Consider the following 22,393-nt stretch of genomic DNA (forward strand, 5'->3'; position numbering starts at 1 on the left):
TCTGTAAATGAGGAGAAGTTGCAAGATGTCAGCTACTTAGAAATTTCAGGCTCAAGGTCAGAACTTTCTCGGCAAAAATCAATTAACTTGTAATTGACTGTAGTTTGAAATCACTCTGTTCTGTCTCCTGTAATTTTGGCACTTCGAAATGTGAATGTTGCTGCAAGAACAGTCCACGTCTAAAATGCACAGGGAAAGCAACTCATTCTGATTTTGATGCTGAAAGACTTGTAACTGAAAGACAAATCTAACTCCTGTTACCTGCCCTTAGGATCATAACAGCACTGGAACTGATCTCCACCATCGCGTTCAGTAGGTACTACATTCTTCACACACACGCGCACACACACACGCACACACATAGGCTGCAATGACATTTTCAGGGTTGAAATTGCGTGGTCTCTTCCACTAGCTGTGTCAGTACGTGGCTGAGGATTACAGCTCCGAACTGTTAGTACTCTGTCACCTCAGAATCGCATTTGGTAAGTGCCATGACTGGGGAAGGGATGAGATGTTTGATGAGAGGAAGGGATTATTTTTAGTTCAGGGGACAAGTGATGTTTGATGTGGGGCAGAGGCGATATTTGATCCAGGAAAGATGATTTTTGCTGCCCTATTCTGTACAGTCCTGCAACTCAACTGCTTGAGTTGATGAAAACGTTCCATGGAAGAAGATTTCCACTCTTGTGATTTATTACTAAATCATTAATGCCTTAATAACACACCCATTGCCTTTGCCTTGTTAATAGCCCCAAGGCGGGTTCTACTTAGCTGGAGTTCCGCCCAGTGCCCCATGGTTAGGTGACCCGCAGGTCTTTCTTACATTTGGAGAAGGTTAATTTCACCATAGGAGGGTCGGTAGAAGGGTCCTATCGAAGATGGCACCATCCGTTTTCTTTTTTTATGGAGCTGGTCACCATCAGCTGTTAGAGGGTTTAGTTTAGTGTTTTGGGGTTAAGTTAATATGTGCTTTCGCTTGTTAGCCTTGTTGTTTGATTTTGTAACTTGGGTTAATTGTTTTATATTATTTTGTTTGTTATGAAAAAAACACTAATAAGCCTATTTTATAAAAAAAAGTAATACACATCAACAACACAACCTAGGGGCAGGGGTAATCCAGGTGATGAGCATTGGGCAGGTGGAAGCACATCTGGCAGGATTGTGCCTTCTGTGGGACAACACAGGGTTTGCAGTGACCTTACTAGTTATTTCAGACCGAGGGAACTTTGAAGTACAATCTGGAAATATCTTGATCATCCCCTGAGTTTGAAGTTTGATTAATCCATTCCTCCATCTATTTGGGTGAGTTGATATGTCTGTGTAAAGAAAATTGGCCTTTGGAGAAAGCGCTGATCGTTGGCAAACTATATACAAGCTTCTTGCCTTCAAAGTAACAGTAGGGCCTGAACAACTGGGAATCAATTAGAAAGAAGATACAAGGAGGAGGCAGCGAAGGAAAGGGGCCCAGGATGAGGTACGGCTGAAGTAAAGTCTAATTGAAGTTCGCAAAAAGCAAGGACACAAGCTGAAGGCTATGAAACTATGGGATGGTTAACTATGGTTAAGTCTAGTCTTTCTGAAGCATTATAAAACACATCAAATCTTATTGCGATAGCTTTACAAATTGTAATTTATTTTATTCTCTGAAGAAATGGCCAAGAAACAAAAGCAGGTGGTATTAATCGGGAGTTCAGGTTTGGGTGACGGTACATGTATGGTACTGGTTACTCGTAAAACTTGTGGAGTTTAAAATGTACTTTTAATTTGCAAGAGTCACTGATTTGAAGCATCCTTCACAGCAGGAACCTCTGCTCTGTCTGAAGATCATATTCCCTCTACCTTGAGATGAAACCTGAAGAGTGACCATTTTTTCCCACAAGGTTGTATGTAGCTCTTTTCCAAATCCTGTTGACTCTTTCAGTTAATATACTTCCAACTCCGCGGTCATTAACTATCCTCAAAAGACCGCTCTTCAATTTTGCTCAACCCTGTCCACCCAGCCTTTCACCTGCTTACTATCTGTATTCCTTCAGTGGGAAAGGCTCCGCGATGTCTTTCTGTAGCTGAGGAGGAGTACAGACATTTTGGGAAGACCAGAGAATGCAGGCAAATCTCAACAGGAGAGAGATTAGCGTTTCGGGGTCAATGACCGTTTAACAGAATTTTAAATGCTTAGAAATGTGGGTTCTTGTATGTTTCTGTGGCAAAAAGGCAGCAGCCATTTGTTTTCTCTTGTGTTCCTTCCCAGCTTGATGACGGCCATTTTGTTTTGTTTTTATTGCAGGCGATTGACGACGACTCTTCTCCAAACAACCAGATCAGTTACAGCATTTATAATGCGTCAACTCTCAGCAACTACTTCGATATTGGGGTATCAGAGGGTTATGGGGGTAAGACCCGCACTTTTACCTTGGGGTCAAACCCTACTAGCAGTAGGGATGCAGGAGGTTGTAAGGAGGTTTTTAGGTGTGTTTGAGAGTTGGTGTTGGCCTTGCGATTCCTTGTCGATCACCCTCGCACTTTCAGACTGCAAGTTGGAAACAAGTGCCAACAGTCCGGCCGTCTAATACAACAATATTCAAGAGCACAAACGAGGTGACATTTCATAGATGGCAGCTTCCTTAGAAGAATCTTTTCTGTAGCGCCTTTCATAAGCTCAAGATGTCGCCAAGCGCTTTACTGCTAATGAAGCGTAGTCACTGTTGCGACGCAGTGTTGAAACCCAGGGCAGCACAGTGGGTTAGCACTGCAGCCTCACGGCCCCGAGGTCCCAGGTTCGATCCCGGCTCTGGGTCACTGTCCGTGTGGAGTTTGCACATTCTCCCCGTGTCTGCGTGGGTTTCACCCTCGCAACCCAAAGATGTTCAGGGTCGGTGGATTGGCCACACTAAATTGCCCCTTAATTGGAAAAAAATTAATTGTGTACACTAAATTTATTTTAAAAAAAAGAAATACAAAAACCCAGCAGCCAGTCTGTGGGCTCCAAGTTCTCAAAAACGGGATTGTGGTGACATGCATCACTGTATATACACAAGGGGTTAATGTAAATACACTACAACTAAGTAAATACTAGAGGGAGCACCGGAGATGTCATGATATGCAAACATGCAGCTAATGAACACTTAGAATAGGACACAACCAATGAACAGTCAAGACACCCAGAGATGGCATTACCACAAGGGGGCATTACACAACCCATATAAAAGGACAGGGCACACATGCTCTGTCTCTTTCCACAGGCGACACTTAGAGAGGAGGACAGGGGCAGATCAGAAGCATCACACCCACCGCATGGCTTAGAGCAGACTGGTTAGTTAGACTGAGTTACTATAGCAAGATTAGCAGGAGAGTCGAACTCATAGAGAACTGTGCTAATGGTTCAATAAATCACATTGAACTTACTTCAAAGTGTGGAGTATCTTTTGGTCAAAGCTGCATCGAGTTGCAGCCTGTGTTATCCCAAAGTACATAACACAACAGGGATTATGACCGGACAATCTGCTTTATATGATGTTATTTGAGGGTTAAACATTGGCGAGGATATGGCCTGGGCCCTCTTTTTTAAAAAAAGCTGGGTGTAATCTTTTACGGAGGGGAAACAGGGCTGTGGTACGATCTCCTGAGAAACAGGTCCCTTCAGACAGTGCGGCACTGCCCCAGTACTGAACTGGCACTGTTAACCCAGGTACCCGGAGCAAGAGTCAAACCAAACCTTGTGCTGAGTAACAACAAAATTCTACTGACCGTGCCGCACCCAACACCCCTAATCTTAAGCAACTGCCGCTTTGGTAAATCCACATTTTCTGAGTCCCTGACTGTCAGTTCACAGAACCTGGATCTGTCTCGCTGCTGACTTCAGCTGGTGTAGTAAGGGCCAGATGTCTGCTCCCAGCTGTGCACTTATCATATAAAATGGCCCAAAGAAAAGAAAATGTTCGCTTTGAACGGTTTGCTCAAGTAGCTTCATAAATACAGTCACAGTGCAACTGAAGGGTCATTATTTTTTAAGTTTCAATGCGGTGCTTGCACACAGTGATTTAAAGTAGATCCCGGTTGTGTTGTTCGAAACACAAAGTGCACGTTAACAGTGTAATCACAAAACCTTGGCTCCAATTGAGTGTCCTCGACCTGTGAAAAGTTTTCACCATGAAACTCGGTGGACAGGGTTTAGTCTAACCCTAAACGGCAGTTTGTGAAGTTAATGGCTGTCGGTATTTTCTGTGCTTCGCACCTCGCTCATTCTTCTTCAGTCAAGTGCAGTTGCTGATTGAGAGCGGGTGAACAAGACATTGCTCAGTGAACTGCTCCCAATTTGCTTCTAAACTGCTCTGAAACCAATCACACGCTGTTGCGTGATGAGGACCCAGCGGGGGAAACGCAGCATTATTTACACCGTTCTTCAGGGGCCTGACAGAGTTGGAGGTTGAGATGCTGTTTTCCCTGATGGGGGAATTTGAAGACGGGGTTCACAGTCTCCGAATAAGGGGTCGGCCATTACTAAATTGGGATGAGGAGGGTTTTCTTTACTCGGTGGGTTGTGAATGTTTAGAATTCTCTATCCCAGAGGGCCAAGGATGTTCACTATGTGAGACAATGGATTTTTGGATGCCACGAGAATTAAGAGACATGGGAGTAGTGTGGGAAAGTGAAGTGGAGTCAGAGGGTCAGCCGTGACCTTATTGCAGTGCAGACGTGGAGCCAAATGGCCGACTTTCACAGAATCACAGAATTGTTACGGTGAAGAAGGAGGCCATTCAGTTCATCTTGTCTGCACCAGCTCTCTAGACTCATGCTCTTATTTCTTATTGACTTATTGTCACATGTACCGAATTACAGTGAAAAGCATTTTTCCGCGACCAAGGGAACATACACACTACGTACACAGTAGACAAAAAGAATAATCGGCAAACAGTGATTGGTTACAGTGTGGAACAAGGGCCCAAACAAAGCAAATACATGAGCACGAGCAGCATAGGGCGTCGTGAATAGTGTTCCTACGGGGAACATATCAGTCCGAGGGGGAGTCGTTGAGGAGTCTTGTAGCTGTGGGGAAGAAGTTGTTCCTATGTCTGGATGTGCGGGCCTTCGGACATCTGTACCTTCTGCCTGATGGAAGGGTCTGGAAGAAGGCACTGCCTGGGTGGGAGGGGTCTCTGACAATGCTGTCTGCCTTCCTGAGGTAGTGGGAGGTGCAGATAGAATCAATGGGAGGCTGCGAAGCTTGTGTGATGAGGGCGGAGTTCATCACACTCTGGGGTTTCTTGCGATCTTGGGCCGAGCAGTTGCCACACCAAGCTGTGATGCAGCCTTAACACCTTTATTTTTTTATAAATTTAGAGTGCCCAATTCATTTTTTCCAATTAAGGGGCAATTTAGCGTGGCCAATCCACCTACCCGGCACATCTTTGGGTGTGGGGGGCAACCAATGCAAACACAGGAGAACGTGAAAACTCCACACGGACAGTGACCCAGAGCCGGGATCGAACTTGGCGCCTTGGTGCAGTGAGGCAGCAGTGCTAACCACTGCACCGCCGTGCTGCCCTAACTTTACCTTCGCTGACTCATACACTGCATTTCACTCACTGTAATCTCATACATGTAAATGTTTTTTCAAGTCTTGTAAGTCCTTCTTGTCTAAACTTTAAACTCTCAAGATTGAACCTGGCAATCTGCTGGCCACTGCCTCTATCCACTTGGCACCTGCTCTGGCCTATAGGCGACTCCAGCAATGCGGTTGACCCTTAAATGCTCTCCGGAATGGGCAATAAATGCTGGTCCAGCCAGTAAGGCCCACATCCCGTGAAAGAATAAAAATAAACTAACTGTATTGGAGAGGGATCTGGATACGGCTAAGATGGTCAATCCTTTGTACATCTGGGGTACTCTCCCTGGCTGTTACGATTCCTGCCTCACATCAACTGGCATGCAAATTTCAGCGGTTGAAAATTTAATGTTCGCAAATCAGCTACAAATCACAGAAGATTGTCTTTTTAAAATAGCGCCAGAGACCCGGGTTCGATTCCGGCCTTGGGTGTCTGCCTGTGCGGAGTCTGCACGTCCTCCCCGTGTCTGCGTGGGTTTCCTCCGGGTGCTCCGGTTTCCTCCCGCAGTCCAAAGATGTGCAGGTGAGGTGGGTTGGCCGCACTAAATTGCCCCTTAAGTGTCCAAAGGTGCGCAGGTTAGGTGGGGTTACGGGGACAGGGCGGCGGGGTGGGTGGGGTGCTCTTTGGGAGGGTCGGAGCAGACCCAATGGGCCGAATGGCCTCCTTCTGTACTGTAGGATTCCAAGATTCTATGACTTGATGCTCTTGCTGATGATCTAGAAATTCTTGGTTGGCGATAGTGTGGACAGATTTTTAATATGCTCTTATGATGGTCTGCTATTGATTTTTAACCTAAATTTTAAATTAAGTAAAAACATCCCCTAGTATAAGTTAATGTCACTGCTGATATATTTAGTAATGAAGGTAGTTATCGATTTTTACAGTAGGGTAAATGAATTAAATTGCTATCTGTTGCTGAGAATACTAAATTCGGGCTTGAAAAGATAACATACAGATGTGTGAGATTCCATGGCTGGTGATTTTTATGAAGTATTGACCGGCAATAATCTTCCTCAATGCCTTTCTTTGTCCTAGTTATTATCGTCACAAGACCCATTGACTTTGAGCAGGTACCAGGAGGATTTATCTATCTGACCATCATGGCAAAAGATGCTGGGACTCCTCCTCTGCACAGCACAGTCCCTGTGACTGTTGAAGTTTATGTAAGTTCATATTAATCTATGTTGTCTGCTTTTCCTTTATCTGCAGTAACCCAGGTTCGATTGGGGCCATTGGTCGCCATAAGTCATGGCCGCATTATCTCTCATGAAGCAGCTGTGGGATCTTGGTCAATACACAGCTAAACGTTATGCTATTTAAAAAGAAAAGAAAGGCTTGCATCTACATAGGGCCTGTCACAACCTCAAGGTGTCCCAGAGTGCTTTGCAGTCAATTAAATGTTTTAGAAGTGCAGTCACTGTTGTCGCGTTGGCAGCCAATTTGCACAAAGCAAGACTCCGCAAACAGCAGTGTGGTAATGACAAGATTAGTCTGTTTTTTCTGGTGATGTTAGTTGAGAGATGAGTATTGGCCAGGCCACCAGGGAGAACTCCCCTGCTGTTCCTCAAAATAATGGCCATGGGATCTTCGATGTCCACATGAGGAGTGGCAGATGTGACCCAGTTCAATGTCACATCTGGAAGAGTTCATTCATTATACAAGGCAGCCATTATGAAAGGAGGTGATGGTTGTTAGCTTCCAAAGGAGCCATCTCTTTTTCACCCGTCGAGTGATGATGTTAGTTGAAGTTGGAATGCATGCCAACAGGGGAGGAAAACACACTTCTTCAGATAGTGCCATTGGCTTTTTAACAGTTGTTTGGAATCATGGACTAGCTTTAAACGTCAAGTGTGACAGTGCAGCACCCACCACATCCAACACTGGAATCTGAAACAAAAACGGAAAATACTGGCCAATCTCAGCATCTGTGTGTGAGAGAAGGGAGCTGACGTTTCGAGACTGGATGGCCCTTCGTCAACGCTGGAACGTTAACTGTGGGTCCAAATTTGTTGATTTCGATTTTGAACTCTTAAACCTCTAACTCTGAAGCAAAACTGTTGGCAGCTAAGCAAGCCTTCGCTTTACCACAGTGATGGGCTGCTCGCTCAAAAGCCAGAGGGACATAAACGTCAGGCAAGCCCGGGATTGAGCTGAATGATTGAGGTGGCATCTTTGGCCTTGATATTATACGAAGCAACACCTCAACCCCGAGTGACTGGTTTGGAGAGACATATTTTTGTAACAAAAGCACGAACATAAGAACAAGGAGCAGGAGTAGGCCATCTGGCCCCTCGAGCCTGCTCCGCCATTTAATGAGATCATGGCTGATCTTTGTGGACTCAGCTCCACTCTCCGGCCTGTACATCATATCCCCGAATTCCTTTATTCTTTAGAAAGGTATCTATCTTTTTCTTAAAAACGTTTAAAGAAGGAGCCTCAACTGCTTCACTGGGCAAGGAATTCCAGAGATTCACAACCCTTTGGGTGAAGAAATTCCTCCTAAACTCGGTCCTAAATCTACTTCCCTTTATTTTGAGGCTATGCCCCCTGTAGATTTGTAGATTTCTCTTGCGGGTTTAATAAAGGGTTGTTGCTTCATTAATAGACTTTACAGTGCAGAAGGAGGCCATTCAGCCCATCGAGTCTGGCCCGGCCCTGGAAAGAGCACCCTACTTAAGCCCATACCTCCACCCTATCCCCGTAACCTAGTAACCCCACCTGACCTTTTTTGGACACTCAAAGGCAATTTTAGCATGACCAATCCACCAAACCTGCACATCTTGTGGGAGGAAACCCACGCAGACAGGTGCAGACTCCGCACAGACAGTGACCCAAGCCGGGAGCCGAACCAGGGACCCTGGAGCCGAGGAGTAGCAGTGCTAACCACTGTGCTACCGTGCCGCCCCTAAAGAGTTGAGCTTGTGGCTTTTATTATTCCAGACTCAAATATAACTTCAAACCAGGTAACTGGAATCCAATTAGTTAGTTCAGAGACTGCCTGCCCTTCTAGACCGAAACATTGGCTGTTCGCCAAAGTGGAACTTACCAACTCATTCTTCCAATTTATAAATTATTCTTCATTCTGTCTCTCTATCTTCGTTCCCACGCCACCTTTGTTGTGTTACAATATTAGGTGGCTGATGCTGAAGTATCTGGTTTTAGTTGTGGATGACACAGCTGGGTTGTCATGACTGCTTTGCATAATTACTCGTCAAAGCGACTTAACGCCTTATTGATTCTTAATTTGAAAATCAGTTTCGAGAAAAGAAGACTGCCTGGGCTGCGATGAGTGTCTGCGATTAGGTGGGATAGCGGGAGTTGTGAAAATGAACTGTCTGTCTGCTCTTCGTTTTGTACAGTGTGTACTGAATGAATCTCTCATTTATTGGGGAATCATTTTTTTTTTAAATGTAATTGGTTGTGCTTTTACTGAGTAAGTGAATTCTTTCATTTTACCTTTGGTCAATTTTGGCATTTACCTCTTATTTGGATCATAAAATCCATAGAATTTGCAGTGCATTGAGTCTGCACTGGCCCTTGGAAAGAGCACCCTACTTAATCCCACACCTCCACCCTATCCCCGTAACCCCACCTAACCTTTTTGGACACTAGGCGGCAATTTAGCATGGCCAATCCACCTAACCTGCACATCTTTGTGCACTGTGGGAGGAAACCGGAGCACCCGGAGAAAACCCACGGAGACACGGGGGAGAACGTGCAGACTCCGCACAGGCAGTCACCCAAGCCGGGAATCGAACCTGGGACCCGAGAGCTATGAAGCTACAGTGCTAATCACTGTGCCACCGTGCCGCCCTAATGTGTTCTCAAGTTTCTGCAGTATACCAGCTTTTTACAAATACTCAGCAAATCCCCCTGGTACATTTCTTAAAATCATTTTACGGGACATGGGCATTGCTGGCAAGGTCAGGAGTCGCTGCCCATCCCTAATTGCGCTTGAACTGAGTGGCTTGCTCGGACCAATCCAGAGGGCAGTTAAGGGTCAACCACATTGCCGTGGCTATGGAGTCTGTCGACCAGACCAGGTAAGGATGGCAGATTTCCCTCCCTGAAGGACATTCGTGAACCAGGTGTGCTTTTTGCAATGGTCTGTTTATTAAGACTAGCTTTAAATCCAGATTTTTTTTGCTCTTTTACTAATTAAATTTTACATTCCACTAGCTGTTGTCGAGGAATTTGGACCACAGGGCATTGACTAGGGCCTCTGGTTAATTAGTACAGTCACAGTACCACATCACCACCATCTCCCCAGCCATTTGTCCAGCCTGATCTTGATGATATGTGCCAGCAACCACACAGTATCTGTTACATGGGAGTTGGGAGAAGGGTGTGGTGGTGAGTTGAGAGTGAAGTGCATCCGAAGAATCATAGCATTTACAGTGCAGAAGGAGGCCACTCGGCCCATCGAGTCTGCACCGACCCTTGGAAAGCGCACCCTACTTAAGCCGACACCTCCACCATATCCCCGTAACCCAGTATCCCCACCTAACCTTTTTTGGACGCTAATAAACCACCCCTGCACATCTTTGGACTGTGGGCGGAAACCGGAGCACCCGGAGGAAACCCACGCAGACACAGGGAGAACGTGCAGACTCCGCACAGTCAGTGACCCAAGCCGGGAATCGAACCCAGGTCCCTGGCGCTGTGAAGCCACAGTGCTAACCACTGTGCTACCGTGCCACCCATGATTTTTGTAATTTAATTTATAAATTTAGAGGATACAATTCTTTTTTTTCCAACGAAGGGGCAATTTAGCGTGGCCAATCCACCTACACTGCACATCTTTGGGTTGTGGGGGTGAGACTCGTGCAGACGGGGGGGGGGGGATGCGCAAACTCCACACGGAAAGTGCCCCGGGGCCAGGATCGAACCCAGGTCCTCAGCGCCGTGAGGCAACAGTGCTAACCACTGCGCCACCGTGCCGCCCTCTCACTATCCTCCCATTATCATTCAACCCTTCAGCTATCTGAAATTTCCTTTTGTCTTTTCCCCTCCCTCTCCCTCGTCCCTTTTAAGATGTGCCTCAAAATGCACCCTTTTGACCAACACTCGTGGCTGTGCCCCCAGCCCTCCCCGATTCTAAGAACACTTTTGTTAACTTGCCAGCCAATTTTGTCATACCGAGCTTCTATCGAGCACCTTGGGCCATTTTTCTGTGTTAACGGTACCAGATAAATGGAAGTTGTATTTTTGTTGATTTTAGGTGTGAGTTTTATTTCAAGCAAATAAAATCACGTTTGGGGCGTAGAATAGGTCACAGCTGGCTCGAATGTATTGGATGAACGAACTGTCCCAGCTGCATACCCTGTAGCACGCAAGCACACAAGAATCAAACCCCCGACAGAGTTTTAAAACTCCTGTGTCTGAAGATTTGGGCCCTATCTTGTCAAAAATAGTGTTTTTGTTGTTTCTGCTTCTGCAGGCCATCAATCAGTTCATGGTTCCTCAGTTGAGCTATCAGCAAAAGAAAGTCATGGATTAGCCTTTCCAAGTTCCTTTTGCGACTATTTTCTGGCTGGGGGAAAAAAAAAAAGGCCTTAGAAAATAAGTCATGGAGAAGCTCTGTGTTTTGGAATACTAATTGGAAGCTCTTTTGCCCGTAATGCTGAGAAGGTGTCGTGTTCAGAGCTGGTCGCCAGAGCTCTTGCACTCTTTTGTGGACTGAAAGACTTCTACATGCAGCGTGGTCAAGGTTCTAAACTCCCCTCTGCAAATGGTGATTGGTGCTAGATCAGTTTTAAAGATTTTCTTTTCGATTTTATTTGTTAACCAAAGACATCAAAGGATATGGGGGAAGGACTGGTACGCTGAACAAGGTCATGGATCAGCCTATCACATTGAATGTCAAACAGGATCAAGGGGGTGAATTGCCTCTTCCTGACACTGACACAGCATAGGGGCCCCAGTTCGATTCTGGCCTTCGATGACTGTGTAGAGTTTGCACGTTCTCCCCGTGTCCACGGGGGTATCCTCCAAGTTCTCTTGATTCCTCCCACAGTCCAAAGATGTGCAAGTTAAGTGGAGTGACCATGCTAAATTGCCCTTAGTGTCCAGAGTTCATAGAATCATAGAATTTATAGTGCAGAAGAAGGCCATTCAGCCCATTGAGTCTGCACCGTCCCTTGGAAAGAGCTCCCTATTTAAGCCTATACCTCCACCCTATCCCCACACCTCCACCCTATCCCTGTAACCCCACCTAACCTTTTGTGGACACTAAGGGACAATTTAGCATAGCCAATTCACCTAACCTGCACATCTTTGGACTGTGGGAGGAAACCGGAGCACCCGGAGGAAGCCCACGCAGACACGGGGAGAACGTGCAGACTCCGCACACACCGTGACCCAAGCCAGGAATCGAACCTGAGACCCTGGAGCTGTGAAACAACTGTGCTAACCACTATGCTATCGTGCTGTCCATTGTGTGGGTTAGGTGGGGAGTCTGGTTAGGATGCTCTTTCAGAGAATCAGTAGACTCGATGGGCCAAATGGCCGCCTTCTGCACTGTAAGGATAACCTTTCGATGTTATGTTGAAGAGAGCCTAGGAATGGATATCCCAAGATGGGCTGAATAGCCTCCCTCAGTCAATGTCTATCTTCAGCTTGGGGGCATTGCTGAACTTTCTCTGATACTTGAAGCAACTTGAATGAGCTGCCAAACTCTCAAATTATTGCCAGGCTGTGTTTACTCAGACCATCTACTGACCTGTCGTAATGATTAGCAGATCTGGGTAGCTACATTTAAACTAAAGGGAATTGGCAGAGTAGCTTTAGAAACAAAATTTACTGGATGTTGTTGGATGTAAAAATGTACAGACGGCAAATGAGCACTGTACTGGAAATGTAAATGTACCAAGCTCAGCAGAATATTCCTTAAATTAACCCATTTGGACAAGTTGTTCCATGGGGCAGCTGGCGATATGTTGTTTGCATTCTTTTTGATCTACGCTGATGTCCCTTGGCCTTGCACATTGAATGATCTGCATTATCTAGCACCTTTCGTAATCTCAGGCGATCCCAGGGTTCTTCACAGCCAAGCTTTTTATTTTTGATGATTTTTCTTTGCTAGCGCCTATTGCGAAGCACCTTGAGTTGATAGTTCAATGCAGTGTTGGCGTGGGTGTGATCGGATCGCCGTGCTGTGCCCGAAAGCAACTCTCCTTGAGGCAACATGGCAGATAAAAACGGGGAGACCCCGCTCCCAGGATCGCCCCGGCTCGCAACGCCTCGCAAGATCTAACGCAATCTCGCAAGGCGTTGCGATGTGAATCCTGCGCATTGTGGCGGGACCACTTTTTGGAAAAACTGCATATTAGTACGAGACAGCTAGTCTCACTTTAGTGTGCAGTTTCCTGGGGCACCGAGGCATTGGAATCCATCCCCTTCGCCTCGGAGACCTCGGGCAAGCACCATTCAGTGCTGGTCTCCACAAAAGGGACCAGATAGAGCGGCACTCATGGGGGTATCCCAGGAGTTCGGAGGTCACCAGTTGTATGCCCTCTTGGCAGGGTGGCACCCTGGCACTGCTTGTGCTATCCTGGTGCCCAGGTGGCACTGCCAGCTGGCATGGGCACTGCCAAGGTGTCACACTGTCATTTTCCACGCAGCGGCAATTGGGCTGGTGGTGCCCTCCGCAGTTGCTGGGGGGGTTCGAGGACCCCCTCACCGTGAGTTGGGGCTTGTGGCGGGATCAGTGGTCGCGCCAGAGGCTCCAGAGATCAGGACACCATTTGCGTTCCGATCTCTCGCTACACTGAGGAGTTCCGGTGAGCAGAGCTCCTAAATGCAGAAAACGTGGCGGTGCTGCCTCTGCCGCACTTTCCCCGCTAAGGCCCCTTGTCTAGTGCGAGTTACGTTTAATAGCTTTGTATTCCTTGGCGCTGCGAGCACTGGGAAATACGCGGCTAAACGCACTTGCTATGGGGTTTAGTTGAATCGCACCCCGCCCCTCTGACAGCGCCGCACTCCCTCAGTACTGCACTGGAGTGAACCTTCTGCTCATGTCTGTGGAGTGGGCCTTGAACCCACAACCTGACTCTCCAAGGCAACCGAGATCTCAACTGAGGATCGGTTGGACAGGCTGAGCTTGCTTCTACTAGAGTTTCGAAGAGTGAGGGGCGACTTAATTCAAGTACATGAGAACTGAGCGGGTCTTGACAAGATGGACATGGAAAGGATGTTTCCACTTGTGGGCGAGTCCAGAACTAGGGGGGGGGGGGGGGGGCACTGTTCTTAAAATTAGTGCTTGCGCTTTTAAGACATGAGGAGAATTTATTTCGGATCGCCGTGCTGTGGGGCTTTAGAACTCTCTGCCTCGGAAGATGGTGGAGGCGGGGTCATTGGATATTGTTAAGGTGGAGGTAGACCGATTCTTGTTGGGAAAAGGAATCAAAGGATATTGGGGGTAGATAGGGATGTCGAACCTGGGACACATACAGCTCGCCCATGATCTCATTGAATGGCGGACCAGGCCCGAGGGGCTGAATGGTCTACTCCTGCTCTTATTTCCTATGTTCGTATGAGCTTATGGGCAATTAAAGTCAAGTGTAGAATTCGGGTCAAGCGAGGTGGGTGTGGAGGGATAATTGGTTCGGGAAACGCCAGTCTAATTTAGTGTTTCTTTTAAAATCGTGTGTTCCCCCGCTGGCTGCTTATACTCCTGTAAGAACCTCCTGTGTCTGAATCTATAACGGGACGAGTTTTTGTAAAGTTGTCTCACAGAAATCGCACCCTCTAGTGGCCTTTCCGAAAGTGGGCTCGGGTGCGAAGCTTCTAAATATGCTGTAGCGGCAGTTTCCGGAAAAGAATCCGTCTGTGGGTTACGTTTCACAAAATAATAAACGTGTTTGCAAAGAAAGGGTTAATGTCTTTGCGATTATAGATGAGAACTCCCTCCGCTGTGAATGCATTTCAGCATTAGAATGCCTCCAGACGGTTTCTGCCAAAAACAGCCCCCCTCAGTACCTGATTGGTTATTTGGCACGGCAGGGATTACTGCTGGCGTTATGGTGAGGTGCAGACACATCAATTTCACTCTCTAACAGTCCATGAAATAGCAAATTGTACTGTTAATGTGCAGCTTTAATTGTAACCGGCATCTTATCCAGGTGATTAAGATCTCGAGCTGTTTGATTGGGGAAAGTGTATTTACAGCTGCGGTGTCTCTAACCGATGCAGAAATAGTGGGTTCTCATGACAATAAGCGCAGGTTAAGAATCCCTCCAACTAATTCTTTGCCTCCGTTAAGTGAGGGGCTCTTCCCCCCCCCCCCCCTCACCTCTGAAGCTGGAGGCTGTGGGATTGATTTTATAAATGAGGGTGTTCGATGCAGGTCTTTGCGAACCAGTAGCACCTTTCTCGGCCCGGCCACCTTTGCCGCACTGGTTTGTGCAACCTCGGAGCGGACCAGCTTTTAAACAGCCTCTTCCGTCACCCCTAAGGTGCACCAAAGTGTCTTCCATTTGAAGTGTACCCCCCTCTGCAATGTGGCAGCAGTGTTGAAAACGGAGAGCTCTCACGCACAACAGTGAGATAATTGACCAGACAATCCGATATGTTTTCATGTTGATTGCGGGATGAAATATTCACCAAGACCTGGGCCTGGATTTTCCGCCCTTCGCGCGCAGACGTTCAGTAAGCCCGAACTACACCCATGGCCCCGGAACACGATTTCACTCTTGCTGTCACGTGAATTGTCTAGTGTGAAATGAGCTCTGAGAATGGCCCAGCGCTGCTGGGAGAGCAGGAAGAGGGCAGGAGGGGAGAAAAATGAAGGTGCCGGCTGGCACTTCTAGGGTGGTCCCTCCGGGGGACACCTGCTGTGTGTGGTATTATCAAAACGATCAGCACTGCAAGGATTAATGTAGTGTCGAGAGTAGCCACTAGAGGGAGCTACAGTTACACCTATATAAGGCAGTGTTGGGGGAGAATCTGGGAGAGTGTGCAGGAGTTAACTAGTGATGATCAGAAGAGCAGATAGTGTAAGTGAGAGCAGATCATAGTATACACCAGGAGTGAGATTAGCTGCAGATGAGTGTAGTTTAGATGTTATGAATCAACTGTGTATTCCCAAGGAGTATGTGTCGAATCCAAGTTAGTAGTGTTAATAAATTTGTAGCTTTGATTAAGTTAAAGCTATTTTGTGGTCTTTGTGAACACTACACTAAAGAACACCACACTGTGGACCTGTTTTCAAAAATATATCTATAAATTCTGACAGTAAAACAAGCAGCCCCTTCAAACACAAACCTCTGACCCTGATTTAATTTGATTCTAGCCTTGACAGTTCACCCGCCCTGGACCAATGTTGCAGCTAAAATGTGAAGGCCACCTGGTCAATCAGCCCCGCTCACCAGTAAAAGCAGTTTGCACCAACAACACAAAATTGCGTTCAGTTAGCCCCTTAACGGAGGTGTGCCTGCTCGATTGTCGGCTGGCACACGTCCGACTCTTGTGCGTGATTGCTGAACGAAACATCGAGCGTGTGCGCGAGGACGTTGGTATTCGCGCTTGACCTCTCCTCGCCCGATTTCACGCACTCCTGGGATGGGAGCCTAAGCAACGTAAATTTCTGACCTTAAAAGAAGAAACTCCCGGCTGTCAGTCTTTTAATGCCAATTGTTAACATCCACTTCTGAAATGTGGTCCTCTGACAGTGGAGCACTCCCTCAGTACCCCGCTGAAGTCTCACGTTCTACCTGTAATTATTTACTGAACTATCTATTATGTTAAATGTGCTTCAGGGCCTCGGGTAGATCTGAAAGCCAGAATGGCAAATTTATCTTTCGCGCCTGAACACGTCTCGCAGAGTATTTCACTTACATCTCATTATGTAGAAATAACACCTCTGACATTACGTCGGCAAAACATCAGAGCGATTTTCATAAAGCCCCACAAATGACAGTGAGAAGTGTGGTCAATTAAACTATTATTGTTCAGGGAGGAATGTTGGCCAAGGCACTGGTAAAGCTTCGAATAGTACACGGAGATGTTTAAACAAGTACCTGAACAGACAAATAATACCTAGTCAGAGCGCTGTCATTAAAGCAGTGTTGTATGGCACTCTGGGAGGACTCTGCACCATTATTTAAGTTAGGAGAATGGTTCGGAATAAAAATCAGGAGTTTGATGATGCTTATTTAGGGAGAGCCATTTATTATTGCTAATTTCTGTTCGATATTCATCAGATGTAACTTATTTTAATATTTACTTCAGTTTAATTTATTTCTTGGCCTTTGCTATAAAAACCCTTATGTTAAACAGATGGACCATAAAGATGAAAACAGCCTGGCCCCCTGAGAGATGTGAATATTTATTTATTTATTTACATAACTCTGCTTTGTCAGGGAAAAAGATTAAGAATCACCCATGTGCAGTACAAGGGAAGGAAAGTGGGTTATTACGTAGGACCCAATCAGTACCATATTGTCCACTGATTCAGATTTTGCCCCTCTCCGTTTGAACCCATGTCCTTTTAGTAGAGAAATAAGCTCCTCACCCACTTCACCCCTGCACACACACTGTATCTCGCCGTGAGCATTTTACATGAGATTTGCTAATTCTCTGACAAACAATAAAACGAGCACTGCTTTCCGCAGGTTCGCAGGTATCTTCCAGCTTTCTCGACCTGGAGCATTATTGGGTAGCACAGTGGTTAGCACAGTTGCTTCACAGCGCCAGGGTCCCAGGTTCAATTCCCGGCTTGGGTCACTGTCTGTGTGGAGTTTGCACGTCCTCCCCGTGTCTGCGTGGGTTTCCTCCGGGTGCTCCGGTTTCCTCCCACAGACGCGCAGGTTAGGTGGACTGGCCATGCTAAATGGCCCTTAGTGTCCAAAAAAGGTTAGGTAGGTGGGGTTGCTGGGTTCCGGGCATAGGGTGGAAGTGTGGGCTTAAATGGGAAGTTCTGTCCAAGGGCCGGTGCAGACTCGATGGGCCGAATGGCCTACTTCTGCACTGTAAATTCTATGAACAGGGTAGCGTGTTGTCCAGGTCTCATGGTGACCTCCTGGCTGAATAACCTCACCTGATGCTGAGTCTGATTGTAAGGAAGTTCCCCTGTTATAAATACATGGGAGAATTGAGAGCTAGTGGATAGTTGGAGAAGTGAAGTTTTGAGTGGAATGTTTTGAATGGCAGTACAGACTGGATGGGTCGAAAGACCCACTCCGATTGTAAACATTCTCATGTTTATTGGGGCTGCGGTTTCTGATGCTGATTTTAATTGTATAATTCATTCATATCTGTCTATCTTGCAGGATGAAAATGACAATTCTCCCACTTTCAGCCAGTCTTCCTATATCATAGCCGTCTCAGAAAGTATCATCGCAGGTAAGGCTCATGTAGCACTGATATTGTGGTTCTCTGGGAACTGCTGGAAACATCACAGAGGAATAGCATCACCAGGGGGAGTCTGAGAGAGGGATTCAGACACTTAGTGTGAATTCCCAATTAGGAAGGTATTGAATCGCGACTGAATTACAAAGTATTTACAACATCGGGGCAGACCATTCTGATAAATGGACTCTGCCATTTATGTTCCTAACAAGCCTCCTACCAACCACCTTCATCTGACCTTATCAACATTCTCCCTCTCTTCCTCACATCCTCATCCAGCTTTCCCTTCATTACATCTATAATACTCATTTCAGCTAAGGTCATAAGAAATGCTCCATGTGGAAGCAAGTTAGGAAAGCAGTTATGTTGAAATGGGTAAGTTAGTTTGAAACTTCTGCCTCTCTTTCACGCTCTCTCCCTCTCCTGTTCTCTCACTGTCGCTCGCGCTGCCCCTCGCTCGCACTGCCCTTGCTCGGTACCTGTCTCTCCCTTCTTTCAATCTGTATGTCATAAGTTTACAGAGTTTTACAGCTCAGAAAGAGGCCCTTCATGTCTGCCCTGGCCATCAAACACCTATCTGTCCTAATCCCATTTTCCACCACCTGTATCCTCGAATGCTATGATGTTTCACGTACTCCTCTAAATGCTTCTTAAATGTTGAGGGTTCCTGCCTCTACCACTCTTTCAGGCAGCGAGCTCCAGATTCCCACTACCCTCGGGGTGAAAACGTTTTTCCTCAAATCCCCTCTCAATCTCCCGCCCATTACCGTAAATCTATGCCCCTTGGTTATTATCCCCTTCACCAAGGGGAAAGGTTTCTTCCGAACCACCATATCCAAGTCCCTCATACTTTTGTACATCTCAATCAGGTCCCCCCTCAGCCTACTCTGCTCCAAGGAAAACAACCCCAGCGTATCCAACCTCTCTTCATTAGTGAAACCAGCCCAGGCAACGTCCTGGTGAATCTCCTCTGCACCCTCTCCAGTGCAATCACTTCCTTCCAATGGTGTGGTGACCAGAACTGCACACAGTACTCTAGTTTTGTCTTAACACGCGTTTTATACAGTTCCATCATAACCTCCCTGCTCTTATATTCTATGCCTTGGCTAATGAAGACAAGTATCCCATAGTCCTTCGTAACCACCTTATCTACTTGTCCTGCTGCCTTCAGGGATCTGTGGACATTCACCCCAAGGTCCCTCTGGCCCTCTGTACTTCCCAGCACCTCCCCATTCCTCTTTGTCCTCCAAAACTGCACCACCTCACACTTTTCAGGTTTAAATTCCATTTGCCACTATTCTGCCCATCTGACCAGCCGGCTACATCACCCTGTAATCTCAGGCTTTCCTCCTCGCTATTCACCACACTATTAATTTTTGTGACACCTGTGAATGTACTGATCATACTCCCCCACATTCCCATCTAGATCATTAATGCACACTACAAACAGCAAAGGGACCCAGCACCGATCCGAGCAGTACACCACTGGACACAGTCTTCCAGTCACAACAACAACCTTCGACCAACACCCTCTGCCTCCCACCACGAAGACAATTTTGGATCCAATTTGCTAAATTACCCGAGTTTCCATGGGCTCTTACCTTCTTGACCAGTGTCCTATGTGGGACCTTGTCAAAAGCCTTACTGAAGTCCATGTAGACAACATCAACTGCACTTCCCTCATCTACACACCTGGTCACCTCACAAAAATGCCATCAAATTTGTTCGACATGATGTCCCTTTGACAAAGCCATGCTGACTATCCTTCATTAATCCTGGCCTCTCCAAGTGGAGATTAATTCTGTCCCTCAGAACGTTTTCTAATTATTTTCCGATCACTCATGTTAGACTCACTGGCTTGTAATTATTTGGTTCTTCCTTGCTTCTCTTCTTGAATAACGGGTACCCCATTATCTATCTTCCATCCCTCTGGCACCTCACAGTAGCATAGTGGGTAGCACAGTTGCTTCACAGCTCCAGGGTCCCAGGTTCGATTCCCGGCTCGGGCCTCTGTCTGTGGCGGAGTCTGCATGCCCCCCCCCGGTCCCCCGTGTCTGCGTGGGTTTCCTCCGGATGCTCTGGTTTACCCCCACAAGTCCCGAAAGACGTGCTGTTAGGTGAATTGGACATTCTGAATTCTGCCTCTGTGTCACCAAACAGGCGCCGGAATGTGGCGACTGGGGGCTTTTCACGGTAACTTCATTGCAGTGTTAATGTAAGCCTACGTGTGACAATAAAGATTATTATTATGTGCCCAGAGAGGATTTGAAAATTAACGTCAGAACCCCTGCAATCTCCTCCCTCTTACCTCACAGCAGCCGAGGATATATCTCATCTGGGCCTGGAGATTTATCCACTTTTAACCCTGCTAAAACTATTAATACCTTCTCCCTCACAATGCTAATCTGTTCAATCACATTGCAGTCCCCCTCCTGGATCTCTCTTCCTACATTGTCCTTCTCCATAGTGAACACAGATGCAAAATACTAATTTAATACCTCGCCTATGTCTTTCAGTCCCACAAACAGATTGCCACTTTAGTTCCTAATGGGCCCTACACTTTCCCAAGTTACCCTGTTGCACTTAATATGCTTATAAAACACTTGGGGTATTTCCTTTATTTTCCCCACCAGTGTTTTTTCATGTCCGCTCTTCACTTTCCTGATTTATTTTTTAAGTAACTCCCTGCACATTCTATCCCATAATAATAATCTTTATTGTCACAAGTAGGTTTACATTAACACTGCAATGAAGTTACTGTGAAAATCCCCTAGTCGCCACATTCCGGCACCTGTTCGGGTACACGGAGGGAGAATTCAGAATGTCCAATTCACCTAACAAGTACGTCTTTCGGGACTTGTGGGAGGAAACCGGAGCACCCAGAGGAAACCCACGCAGACACGGGGGGATTGTGCAGACTCCGCACAGTCAGTGACCCAAGCCGGGAATGGAACCTGGGACCCTGGCGCTGTGAAGCAACAGTACTAACCACTGTGCTACCGTGCCGCTACTCCTCTAAGGCCTGCACTGTTTTCAGCCCTTCGTATGTCTCACAAGCCTCCCATTTTTTTCTGAACCAATGCTGTATTTCCTGTGTCAGCCTGGGATCTCTGGGCTTTTTGGTCCCACGCTGCTGGCATTTGGTCCCGTTACCCTTTACAGGAGCATTTTAGTTCTGTACTTTCTTTACCTCCCTTTTGAATGACTCTCACTGCTCTGATGTGTCTTGTGCTCTCTCTCTGTGCCCCCCTCCCCCTCTCTGCCCCGACCCTCTCAATTTCTCCCCCAGCCCTTTCCCTCCCAATCTGGTCCCTCTGGGAGGGGGAAGTCTATCTCCTTTATTACAATATCTAGTCCCCATGGATTGAGACAGGGTGAGGACTGGGTACAAAGTGGCAAACACCAATCCCCTCACTGCCACGTAAGCAGCTGAGAAACTGCATATGTGAGATGGGGGAGGTAACAAATTTTTAGTGATACTAATCGAGGCATCATGTCGTGGGACAGACTCAATCTGACTCTTCCCTGTCCATCATTTCCATGTATTCATGTGATCCCAGTCTGCGTCTCTCTCTCTCTCTCTCAGGAGCCACAGTATTGTTCGTAACAGCGTCAGATTTGGACCAATCTCGGGAGTACGGTCAGGAGTCGATAATCTACTCTCTGGAGGGGTCGTCACAATTCCGCATCAACACCCGCTCAGGTAGAACATCACCTACCTCTGTGGAAATGAGTAACTTACCAAAACATAAACCATAAAGTGGCCTAAAGTTTTGTTGAGCAAGTTTGCAATTTAAAACAATTTCCATGTGGTCAGCAGAAGTGAGAATCAGCGAACATCATTGTAACAAGCTCCTCGTGTCTCTCCTTTTCCTAATTCACAAAGCGTCTGTTCTGCCAATAGTTTTGCTCTTGGTGCAATGTCGTAATATTCTGTACGTTTTCTTGTAGGGGAAATAACGACTACTTCCTTTCTGGATAGAGAAATGAAATTTGAATATATCCTAATTGTCCGAGCTGTAGATGGTGGAGTCGCAAACAATCAGAAAACTGGAATAGCCACTGTGAGTGACACAATAATAATAATTGCTTATTGTCACAAGTAGGCTTCAATGAAGTTACTGTGAAAAGCCCCGAGTCGCCACATTCCGGCACCTTTTCGGGGAGGCCGGTACAGGAATTGAACCGCGCTGCTGGCATTGTTCTGCCTTACAAGCCAGCTTTTTAGCCCACTGTGCTAAACCAGCCCCATTGATATCTTCCCAGCTGCTGTAACACATCAGGAAGGGCGTGGCACTCCTCCAGTACAAACCTGCATTTTTAAGATCGCAGTCTAATATCGGTCCTGCTGCATGAGTTTTAAAAATAAATGTATTTGCCGAATGTGGGTTTCTTGAACCGCTGCAGTCCCTGAGGTGTAGGTACACCCACTGTGCTGTTAG

The 22,393-nt window shown here is 46.7% G+C and overlaps 1 protein-coding gene across 8 annotated transcripts in view; it reads left to right on the forward strand.

Annotated features, from left to right (window-relative positions):
* Nucleotides 1-22,393, forward strand: part of cdh23 (cadherin-related 23) — an 815,609-nt gene that overhangs the window by 460,278 nt on the left and 332,938 nt on the right. For all 8 annotated transcript variants that reach the window (XM_072491426.1, XM_072491427.1, XM_072491428.1 and 5 more), the window contains 5 exons: nucleotides 2,285-2,390; nucleotides 6,639-6,766; nucleotides 17,873-17,945; nucleotides 21,538-21,654; nucleotides 21,903-22,015. In XM_072491426.1, coding sequence (XP_072347527.1) covers nucleotides 2,285-2,390; nucleotides 6,639-6,766; nucleotides 17,873-17,945; nucleotides 21,538-21,654; nucleotides 21,903-22,015 — 537 coding nt within the window. The remainder of the gene's footprint in view (nucleotides 1-2,284; nucleotides 2,391-6,638; nucleotides 6,767-17,872; nucleotides 17,946-21,537; nucleotides 21,655-21,902; nucleotides 22,016-22,393) is intronic.

This window comes from Scyliorhinus torazame, chromosome 28, assembly GCF_047496885.1.
Source record: "Scyliorhinus torazame isolate Kashiwa2021f chromosome 28, sScyTor2.1, whole genome shotgun sequence".
Lineage (NCBI taxonomy): Eukaryota > Metazoa > Chordata > Chondrichthyes > Carcharhiniformes > Scyliorhinidae > Scyliorhinus > Scyliorhinus torazame.